At 43.2% G+C, this 12,264-nt stretch overlaps 1 protein-coding gene across 1 annotated transcript in view; it reads left to right on the top strand.

The window, feature by feature from the left end:
• LOC309553952 (solute carrier family 23 member 1-like) overlaps positions 1–12,264 on the top strand; it is a 77,320-nt gene that overhangs the window by 21,360 nt on the left and 43,696 nt on the right. The window contains exon 4 of the mRNA XM_082255460.1: positions 1,106–1,265. Within this exon, the coding sequence (XP_082111586.1) occupies positions 1,106–1,265 (160 nt within the window). The remainder of the gene's footprint in view (positions 1–1,105; positions 1,266–12,264) is intronic.

Genomic DNA, 12,264 nt, shown 5'->3' with positions numbered 1-12,264 from the left:
TGATAGAGATGAGCTCATCAGTCTGCTGCTTCTCCTTTCACTGTTCAATCACAGATTGCCAGCGGCTCACTGTTGCCAGTGGTTTACACATTAATGACTGTGTGTTGAGTTATTTTGAGAGGACAGCAAATGTACACTGTTATACAAGCTGTACACTCACTACTTTACATTGTAGCAACGTGTCATTTCTTCAGTGTTTTCACATGAAAGGATATAATAAAATATTTACAGAAATGTGAGGGGTGTACTCACTTTTGTGATTTCCTGTATCTGGATAGAGGTGTAGGCTTGCTGTAATGTAGCTTTTACACTTAATAGGCAAACAAATGCTTCCAGCGCTAGGAGGTCTTCTGTGGTAAAAAAAACAACACGGACAAAATATTCCAGGACTAGACGAGTGCTGCCCTCCTCAGATGGGGTAATCTGATAAATACTAAAACAAAACGGAATGGAAGGCGCACGCATCTAGTGCATTACCAAAACATTTATTGAATAGTAAAATCAATAAAAAGTGGGTACTCACAAAGTAGCAACTATCAATGAGCCATAAAACCACACAATGTTGAGCAGTAGGGACACACGTGCAGTGTCACATCAAGTGGTACAAGCTGATGCGTTTCGGGTGTGCACCCCCTTCCTCAGAGCTAAGCTACCTCTGAGCTTAGCTCTGAGGAAGGGGGTGTGCCCCTAAAACGCGTCAGCTTGTATCCCTTGATGTGATATGGCATGTGTCTCAACATTGTGTGGTTTTATGGCTCATTGATAGTTGCTACTTTGTGAGTACCCACTTTTTATTGATTTTACTATTCAATAAATGTTTTTGGTAATGCACTAGGTGCGTGCGCCTTCCATTCTGTTTTGTTTTAGCCTTTATACTAATCTAATGGCTTCAATTGTTTCTAAGACGCAGACCTGGAACAAGAATATGTTCTTCTTACTGCACTGATTGTATAAATGAACCAGGCCAGGTACTGACCAATTCTAATTGGAATTAAAAAAACAGCCAAACAATTAGCACTTCTAAGAAGGAAGTTGGGCATGTCACCCTCTTCCACCTCTGGTAAGCTATGGTTAATACTTTCTTTCTCCAACTTTTCCTCTGCAGACTTCCCATCTTACAAGGAGGAACTTTTGCCTTCCTAACACCATCCCTCGCCATGCTGTCCCTCCCACGGTGGAGATGCCCAGAGTGGACCCAGAATGCCAGCTTGGTTAATGCCACCTCTCCTGAATTTATTCATGTTTGGCAGTCAAGGATAAGGGAGGTAAAAACTTTGCATTCCACCTTCTTATCATTAAAAAACATCCTTAACCACTTCTGGACCGGAAGATTTTCCCCCTTAACCACTTGCCGACTGCCTAACGACGATTTACGTCAGCCCCTCACTAGCCTGTGAGGGTCCAGGGAGCGAGTGCGTGCCGCGCTCCCGCTCAGTCACAGACACCCCCCCCCCCCCCCGCGCGAGTGACCGGCGGACCCGATGTCCGCCGGTCACTCACGACGATCGTCAGTTACAGAGGGAAAAAGGCAGGCGGCTAATGTAAACAAACCGCCTGTCATTCTCCCCTGTATAACAGCACAGATCATTCGGTCCTGCTATGTAGGACCGTTGATCTGTGCTGTTACACCACTAGCCACAGCCAATCACAGTAAGAAACACGCCCCTAGGACACACATAACCCCTCCCTCTCAAATAAAGTTAACCCCTTCACTGCCAGTGTCATTTTTACAGTAACAGTGCATATGTATAGCACTGATTACTGTAGTAATGTCACTGGTAACCCCAAAAGTGTCAAAAATGTCAGTCAAGGGTCCGATCTGTCCGCCACAATGTCGCAGTCCCGCAAAAAAAATCGCAGATCGCCGCCATTACTCATTTAAAAAAAAAACAATAAAAATGACAAAAATCTTTCCCTTAGTTAGTAAACGCAATAACTTTTGCGCAAACCAATCAAAATACGCTTTTTGCGATTTTTTACTAAACATGTAGCAGAAAACAAATTGGCCTAAAATGTTAAAAAATTTTGATTTTTACATTTTTTTTTGAGGAATTCGGCACTGCGTTACTTTAATGCACCATTGCACGATTGTGCAACGCTGTACCCAAATAAAATTAATGTCCTTTTTTTCGCACAAAAATACAGCTTTCTTTTGGTGGTATTTTGATCACCTGTGCGATTTTTTTTTTTTTTTTTTTTTTTTTTTTGCGCAATAAACAAAAAAAAGCGACAATTCGAGAAGAAAAAAAAACAATATTTTTCACTTTCTGCTATATAACATTCCCTAGAAAAAAAAAATGTATAAATCTAATTTTTTTCATTCTTTTAGGCCAGTTTGTATTCTGCCACATATTTTTGGTAAAAAAATCTCAATAAGCGTATTTTGATTGGTTTGCACAAAAATTATTGCGTCTACAAACTAGGGGAAAGATTTATGTAATTTTTATTTTTTTCCCTAGTAATGGCGGCGATCAGCAATTTTTAGCGGGACTGCGACATTGTGTCGGACCCCTAACTGACATTTTTGGGGGGGAAACAGTGACATTACTACTGTAATCAGTGCTAAAAATATGCACGGTTACTGTAATAATGACATTGGCAGGGAAGGGTTTAACCCAGGGGAGATTAAAGGGTTAAATGCATGCCTAGGGGGTGTTTTCTAACTGTGAGGAGGATGGGCTTGTGGAATCAACACAGAGACCTGTGTTCCTAAATAGGAGGAACACAGGCGTTCTGTATGGATTCCTGAGAGAACAGGGAGCGATTGCGGGTACCCGGCCGCAATTGCGGCCGTCGGCCCCGTGAATCCGCTTCCCTCTGGCAAATAGGGGCGCGCGCAAGAATGGCGATTCGCCCAGCTGAGCCAGCCTGCCCGCAGTATATATGCAGCGGGTAAGAAGAAAATAGCCGCACACCACCACGGAATCCAATGAAGAAAAGTTCTTTTTCTCTGTCGCTCATTGACAGACGTAGTCTTCTTGATTCACAAGAACTGGGTTATGTTGTCTCCGCAGGAGTAGGACTAGGCAGAAAGAAAAAACGTTCTGGCTCCACCCTAGGGGCAGTCCCAGAGGGTATATCCTCCCTCTCTCTGCTACAAGGCATCAGTTTTTTTCTGTCTAGTCAGGAGTAAGGACCTAAGTTCCTTGCTGGGATCTCTGGTCCTGGCAAGATTTTTTTTTTTAGAAAAAATATTTTTTAGGAAGGTGGTTTCAAAGTTTCATTTTGAGTGAGGACATTGTATTGTCTTCCCCATGTCCTAAGCCCAGTCATCCTCGAGAATTCGCATTGCATTCCTTGGATGTAGTTCGGGCGATCAGGATATATTTGAATACTACGGATTCAATTTGTAAGACGGATTCACTGTTTGTGATCACGGATGACCCTAAGAAGGGGTTGCCTGTTCTGCTGCGACCATCTTTAGATGGATCAGACAGACGGTGGTATAGGCTTATTTTATCTAAGGGTCGGGATCCCCCGTTTCCTGTTAAGGCGCATTCTACTCGGGCGCTTAGAGTTTCCTGGACCTTCCGCCATCAGGCGTCAGTGGTTCAGGTTTTCAAGGCGACTGTTTAGTCGTCGGTTCATACCTTTATAATATTGTATAAGGTTTGTGTGATGGCATCGTCGGATGCCTCTTCTGGCCGCAAGGTTCCTGCAGGCCACTGTTTGAGGAGACTGTTGGTCTACCTCGAGGATTTGTGGGGTAGGTCTCATCTGTTTACTCGATGAGTCCTTTGATACTTCTGGTTGGCTCCGGTTGGGCCTTCTAGATTGGATTTTGATTTCTGTCAATCCCACCCCTCATTTGTGGCACTGCTTCTGGATGTCCCAGTTCTTGTGAATCAAGAAGACTACGTCTGTCAATGAGCGACAGAGAAAATCGGATTTTTGTAAGATCTTACCGTAAAATCCTTTTCTCTTAGCTCATTGACAGACGTAGTACCCGCCCCTCTATCATTGAGTTGGGTTGGGTTAAATTCTCTGTTGCTGCTTTGTGACAGAACTGATGCCTTGTAGCAGAGAGAGGGAGGATATACCCTCTGGGACTGCCCCTAGGGTGGAGCCAGAACGTTTTTTCTTTCTGCCTAGTCCTACTCCTGCGGAGACAACATAACCCAGTTCTTGTGAATCAAGAAGACTACGTCTGTCAATGAGCTTAAGAGAAAAGGATTTTACGGTAAGATCTTACAAAAATCCGATTATTCACATAAGTGGTACAAGGTACAGCAGGGTGGGACGGTAGACGCATTTCACACGACTGCTACATGCTTGTTCACTACTTCTTAGTGAACAAGCACATAGCAGTGATGTGAAACGCATCTCCCGTCCTACCCTGCTGTACCTTGTACCACTTATGTGAATAAAGAACTTTTCTTCATTGGATTCCACAGTGGTGTGCGACCATTTTCTTCTGTTATGCTTCTCTTGGTGGCGAGCCGAGGTTCAGCACCCACCTTGAATCGTGGACTTTGACTAGCCTGAGTGGTGTTATCTCTCTTCATTATATGCAGCGGGTGGTCGGCAAGCAGTTAAATATTTAAACCCAACAATTCCTATTACTGATATGTGGCTGCTGTACCATGTACTTGTATGAAAAATTATTCTGTTCTCTTTATATTTATGTGAAATCCCTGGTGTTTCTGCCAGTCCCTCTGCTTTCCTTTTAAAAATTGACCACACAAGGCAGGAGAACACACCATGTTCAGTTTTCTGGCTGTGCTGGAAGCTAATCCAATGATCATAAAATGTATGGGTGGTTCCTGCGCTATCTGAGGTGGTGTATATTTTCCTTCTTACTGCAGCCCCACGGTGCTGGTACCAGAAACCAGTTTATATAGGTAAAAATAATTTGTATTTGTGGCGCGCTTCAGAAGTGAAAATACAAGTGCCTTATAAACTATTGTGAATCTGTGTATAATCCTTGAATAAAACTGTGTTCTTATTTAGCTGAAAAATAGTGGGTCACTTAAAATTATACCATGATTACATATAATACAAAATATAAATAATTAAATGGTTCCAATATGTCTCTATATATATCAAAAAGTGCTGGGTGCTTATGTTCCAAATAAAATGAATAACTATCCAATTGACTCAATATAAATATTTCTTCAAAATCAATCAAAGGTGCTCTGTGCTTTCTTCAATAAAAATTAATACAATACTGTGTTTCATAATGTCCATATACATAAATCCAAACGGTAAGGTGCAATACTATTCAATATCTTCAAAAGTGCTCTCATGCAAAGGAAAAGTGTTGTGACTTTCTACTTCCACCAGGTGTCACATCTAGGTGCTCTGGACTCTCACCTTAATGAGGTGTATATTGCGCCTATTATATACAACTTGGTCTCCGAATCGATAGTTGAGGGTTTTTTTAAAACGTTCCGATGTCCTGTTATGACCACGGGTGTTTCCTGTCTTGTCCGTGTCTGGGGGGTTATATGCTTTCTAGCGTCCTTGACTTCTTATCATACCTCGGGCTCAGTAAGCACAAAGGGGCATCATGGTGTAGTATATCAAACCAGTTTATTGTTAAAAAAATAGAGTTGCACTTACATTTAGCAGGTATTTTGTATGCCAAGATAATACAAATACAGCGTTGGGAGCGCTTCGCTCCGATCTCCAACGTCACTTCCGGTAATCTGGCGGCTCGGAACGTTCGGAACGCTCGGAACGTTTTAAAAAAACCCTCAACTATCGATTCGGAGACCAAGTTGTATATAATAGGCGCAATATACACCTCATTAAGGTGAGAGTCCAGAGCACCTAGATGTGACACCTGGTGGAAGTAGAAAGTCACAACACTTTTCCTTTGCATGAGAGCACTTTTGAAGATATTGAATAGTATTGCACCTTACCGTTTGGATTTATGTATATGGACATTATGAAACACATATAAAAAGAAAACTCATTCAGCGCTACAATCAGCAAAATGGAATAAAAGCTGCTGAACACCGGTAAAGGTCAAATCTATCAAAACCCAGATGAAACATAAAATACAAAAGGGGTGCAGCGCTACAGTAGAAAGTATAAACTCAGACTGTATAATTGTGAAAAAGTCCTGACTGAACAATTAAATCACAAATACTGTGCAAGCTTAAAATAAAGAAGAGTCCTTTAAATGTCACAAATCCAAGCCATAAGATCAAGGAAAACCCGTGCTGTAAAGGATGAAACAGATGCACCTCTTCATAAGTGACTCCATCACCAGAGTGTGTGCTAGCCTCTCACCTCAATTCTCAGACCTCTAGGGTCATAACGCAGTGTGTTTTCAAACACCTGATGGGCTCATAATCTGCTCAGCTTTGCCTCCAACCTACAACCTCAGACCGATCATAGAGTAAGAGATTCCATCATAGAGGGGGGGACAAAAGGACATCTAGTGCTCTCCGTATATATAACAGTTTATTAAATAATAAAAGATATTGCACTTACAAGCATGGCACTATCCTAGTGCAAAACGAACAGCATAAGTGTATAACAGCACAGCCAGCTGGCCGCTCGGTGTGCGATCCCTTCGGAGCGTCGCGGGTGACGTCACAGCTCCTCCCCCGCTCCGAAGGGATCGCACACCGAGCGGCCAGCTGGCTGTGCTGTTATACACTTATGCTGTTCGTTTTGCACTAGGATAGTGCCATGCTTGTAAGTGCAATATCTTTTATTATTTAATAAACTGTTATATATACGGAGAGCACTAGATGTCCTTTTGTCCCCCCCTCTATGATGGAATCTCTTACTCTATGATCGGTCTGAGGTTGGAGGTTGGAGGCAAAGCTGAGCAGATTGGGAGCCCATCAGGTGTTTGAAAACACACTGCGTTATGACCCTAGAGGTCTGAGAATTGAGGTGAGAGGCTAGCACACACTCTGGTGATGGAGTCACTTATGAAGAGGTGCATCTGTTTCATCCTTTACAGCACGGGTTTTCCTTGATCTTATGGCTTGGATTTGTGACATTTAAAGGACTCTTCTTTATTTTAAGCTTGCACAGTATTTGTGATTTAATTGTTCAGTCAGGACTTTTTCACAATTATACAGTCTGAGTTTATACTTTCTACTGTAGCGCTGCACCCCTTTTGTACATTATGAAACACAGTATTGTATTAATTTTTATTGAAGAAAGCACAGAGCACCTTTGATTGATTTTGAAGAAATATTTATATTGAGTCAATTGGATAGTTATTCATTTTATTTGGAACATAAGCACCCAGCACTTTTTGATATATATAGAGACATATTGGAACCATTTAATTATTTATTTATATTTTGTATTATATGTAATCACGGTATAATTTTAAGTGACCCACTATTTTTCAGCTAAATAAGAACACAGTTTTATTCAAGGATTATACACAGATTCACAATAGTTTATAAGGCACTTGTATTTTCACTTCTGAAGCGCGCCACAAATACAAATTATTTTTAATCCAATGATCAGGCTTGTCAGGCCATTCATTGGGAAGATTAGTGTGCTGATGTTTAGTCTTCCCCAGCTCTTATGCAACTGAGAACAGTAAATATAATTATTCATAAAAAAGGAGAAAAAAAGTGCTTATTTTATTAATTTATTTTTATATCTATACACAAATATTTTGCCTTTCATTTCTATTTTTAACTGAATGGGCTGTTTTACAAAGTGAGGGTTTATAATCACTTTAAGTCAAGTTACTTTGACTTTAGCTACAGTGCATCCGAAAAGTATTCACAGCACTTCACTTTTTCCACATTTTGTTATTTTACAGCCTTATTCTAAAATGGATTAAATTCATTATTTTCCTAAAATTTCTACATACAATACCCCATAATGACAACATAAAGAAGTTTGTTTGAAATCTTTGCAAATTGATTAAAAATAAAAAATGAAAAAAATCCCATGTACATAAGTATTCACAGCCTTTGCATCCTGTTTTCTCTGATCATCCTTTAGATGTTTCAGCAACTTGATTTGAGTCCACCTGTGGTAAGCTCAGTTGATTGGACATGATTTGGAAAGGCACACACCTGTTTATAAAAGGTCCCACATATAACAGTGCATGTCAGAGCACAAACCAAGCCATGAAATCCAAGAGATTGTCTGTAGCCCTCTGGACAGGATTGTATTGAGAGACAGATCTGGGGAAGGGTACAGAAAAATGTCTGCAGCATTGAAGGTTCCAATGAGCACAGTGGCCTTCATCATCCGCAAATAGAAGAAGTTTGGAACCACCAGGACTCATCCTAGAGTGGGCTGCCCAGCCAAACTGAGAGATCGGGGGAGAAGGGCCTTAGTCAGGGAGGTGACCAAGAACCTTATTGTCACTCTGACAGAGGCCCTGCGTTTCTCTGTGGAGAGAGGAGAACCTTCCAAAAGAACATCCATCTCTGCAGCACTCTACCAATCCAGCCTGTATAGTAGAGTGGCCAGACGGAAGCCACTCCTCAGTAAAAAGATTCATGACAGCCTGCCTGTCATTTGCCAAAAGGCACCTGGATAACTCTGAGACCATGTGAAACAAAAATGGTCTGGTCTGATGAAAAATTGATTTTTAATAACTTACCTGTAAAATCCATTTCTTGAAGTATATCACGGGACACATAGCCATAGTCAGCCACAGCCATAATCCTAAAATATGGTTATATAGGCCACCTATAGGTGAAAGACACTGGCAACCAATCAGAATTGATTACCCCCTATATAACCCTTCCCACACAGGAAGTACCTCAGTTTTGTAGCAAGCCATAAAATACCCTATAGAAGAGCGGAGGGACCTCTGTGTCCCGTGATGTACTTCAAGAAATGGATTTTACAGGTAAATCTGTATTAAAAATCAATTTTTCTTTTCGTACATCACGGGACACAGAGCCATAATCCTAACATATGGGACGTCCCAAAGCAATGCATCTGAGGGGAGGGGGACACCAAAACAATACCGCCATCTGACCCTTAACAGAAGGATTACACCGCTGCCTGCAGTACACTGTGGCCAAAAGCAGACTCCTCCTGGGTCCCAACATCCACTCTATAGAAATGAGTGAACGTATGCACTGACGACCAAGTCACAGCCTTGCAAATCTGAGCCATAGAGGCCTGATGGAGATGTGCCCAAGAGGCATCTACTCCTCTGGTAGAATGTGCCTTTACAGGAAAAGGTGGAACCTTTCCTACTAAACCATACGCCTGGGTAATAACCTGGCGAATCCAACAGGAAATCATAGGTTTAGATGCTGCCAATCCCTTTCTGGGGCCTCCTGGCAGCACAAACAAGCTCTCCCTTTTACGAATATGAGCTGTTTCCTGTATATAAGTGCACGCATTACATCAAGGGAATGCAATAACTATTCCTCATCTGTGAGGAGTGAGGATCTAGAAAAAATGAAGGTAGTATAATGTCCTGATTCAAATGAAAGGCAGACACTACCTTGGGCAAAAAATCTGGGTGAGGACAAAAATCACCCTATCTTGATAAAATATCAAGAATGGCTCTTTACAAGAAAGAGCTGCTAGTTCCGATACCCTTCTGGCCAAAGTTATCGCAATCCAAAAAGACCAGTTTCTTGGTCAAAAGAACCAGGGGAACCTGCCCCAGAGGTTCAAAAGGCTGTTTTTGCAAAACTGCCAACACCAAATTTAAGTCCCAAGGACACAATGGTGGCTTCACTGGAGGAAGCAAACATAATATTCCCTGGACGTAGGTTTGCACCAACGAAATGGGAAGCGATCGGTTCCTGGAAAAAGACAGATAAAGCTGAAATCTGCCCTTTAATTGTGCTCAGGGCTAATTTCATATCTACCCCTGCTTGCAGGAAGGATAGAACTCTCCCGATGACATATGTGCGGGGATGCCATTTCCTCGCTGTCACCAGGCAACGTAGGACTTCCAGACCCTGTAATAAATATTTCTGGAGACTAGCTTCCTGGCATTTTATCAGTGTGTGAACTGCTGGGCCAGACACACCCTGCTCTTTCAAGATTAAGGCTTCAATAGCCAAGCCATTAAATTTAGCGACTGTACAGCATGGTGGAATATTGGGCCTTGAGAAAGCAAGTCCGGATGCAGTGCAAGGACCCAGGTCCTCGTCACTGCCAACTTCTGAATTTGTGCATAACAAATCCTCCTCGGCCAAGCCGGGTCTATCAGAATTACTGTTTTCCCCTCCAGCTGGATCCTGCGCAGCAAATGCAATATCAACTGTACCGGAAGAAAGGCATAGATCAGGGAATACTCCTCCCAAGGAGTCACCAAAGCATCCACTCCGACTGCGAGTGGATCCCTGGTCCTGGACACAAATCTCTCCAATTTTGTTGTTGAACCTGGATGCCAACAGATCTATGTCTGGGACCCCCCAGCGTAGGCAATTCAATTGAAAAATCTCGGGATGTAAGGACCATTCCCCCGGAGACATCTGTTGACGGCTCAAGTAATCTGCCTTCCAGTTCTCTATTCCTGGAATGAATACTGCTGTCAGGCATGGCACAAACTTCTCCGTCCAGGACAGGATGATATCCACCTCTTTCTGGGCTGAAAGACTCCTTGTGCCCCCTTGATGGTTGACATAAGCCACAGCCGTGGCATTGATGGATTGTACCCTGACGGGGTGACCCCGAAGTCTGGGTGTCCAGAACTTCAGCACCCGACTGACTGCACGAATTTCCAAAATGTTGATGAGGAGACGACTCTCTACCCAAGACCACTTCCCCTGGACAGAGGCTTCCTCTAGGACCGCTCCCCAGCCGGAGAGACTGGCGTCCGTAGTCACCACCTTCCAGGTTACTGGAAGAAAGGATTTCCCCTTCTCCAGAATTCTGGTCAACAGCCACCAATTCAGACTCTGTCGTGCTCTCGGTAGCAGAGATATTAACCGGTCCAAAAACTGAATTTTTCCGATCCACGCAGACAGGATGATGTTCTGCAAGGGTCTGGTGTGGCATTGAGCATAGGGAATTGCCTCGCAAGTGGACACCATCTTCCCCAGTAACGTCATGCAAAGATGTATAGACTGAACCTGATTCTTCAGGTCTGAGACCCTTCTTGCTGGCAAGAATATCTTTGCCTGCACCGTGTCGACAAGAAGCCCCAGGTATTCCAGACGCTGGACTGGCTGTAATGCTGACTTTGCTAAGTTCAGTATCCATCCCAGATGTTTCAAAAAAATGTACAGTCTGAAGGATGTTTTGGCTTGGAGCTGACACCGATCGATCTATTAGCAACAGATCGTCCAGATATTCTATAATTGATATCCCTCGGGACCTTAGCACAGCCAATACTGGAGCCAGGATCTTTGTGAACACTCTTGGTGCTGTGGCCAACCCGAAGGGCAGGGCAACAAACTGAAAATGATGGTTTCCAATTGCAAAACGCAGGAACCTTTGATGGGTCTGAAATATAGGCACATGAAGATATGCATTCTTGATGTCTATGGATGCTAGGAATTCCTCTCCCTGCAGGGAAGTTATGATTGAATGAATTGATTCCATGCGGAACGAACGAATGTCTCACATCCCCGTTTGGTTTGGGGACCACGAATAGGTTTGAATAAAAACCCCGAAACCTTTCATTCTCTGGAACCTTGGTTATCACCCTCTTAGCTCTCAGCTGGTCCAATGCCTGAAAGAGAACGCTTTCTTTTAGGGGATCTATTGGTATACTTGTCCTTCCGAACCGAGGATGCGGGAACACCCGGAATTCCAGCTTGTATCCCTGTGAGATGGTGGAGACAACCCAGTTGTCTTGAATCAACTCCACCCATGCCCCTTAAAACTGCAGGAGCCTTCCCCCCACCCAGGTGAGTGGGGGCGCCCCTTCATTTAGAGGGCTTAGAGGAAGACTTAGCTGGTCTCTGGGCCCAGGGCTTATTCTGACCTTGCCCTGAGGGCTTGGGTCTGGATGCAGGTGGCTGAGGCTGTCGCCATTGCCTGGAACTGGAAGCACTGGTATTGTGTGCTGGGGATCTTAAAGGAAGGACGCCTGCTCTTCTTTTTTGCAGGTAGCAGCATACTCCTTCCCTCCTGAAATCTTTTGGATATACTTATCCAGATCATCACCAAAAAGGCGTTCTCCCTTAAAGGGGAAGCTAGCCAGTAATTTTTTATATTGTAATTCCGCAGACCAGCTCTTTAACCATAGGATTCTCGCATATGCACTGTCATCAGCGCAAACTGTGACATTTGCCTTATGGAGTCCGTAAGAGCATCTTCGGCAAAAGGCAAAGTGCGAGGTTGATCTGACAGATCTTCCACAGACTCTCCTTGAGAAGGAACTGTCTTGGACACTTGCTTTAT

Source organism: Pelophylax lessonae (genome assembly GCF_965119305.1).
Source record: "Pelophylax lessonae genome assembly, chromosome: 4".
Taxonomy (NCBI): domain Eukaryota; kingdom Metazoa; phylum Chordata; class Amphibia; order Anura; family Ranidae; genus Pelophylax; species Pelophylax lessonae.
The sequence above is the reverse complement of the archived record's forward strand: the minus strand, read 5'-3'. Positions and strand labels throughout refer to the sequence as shown.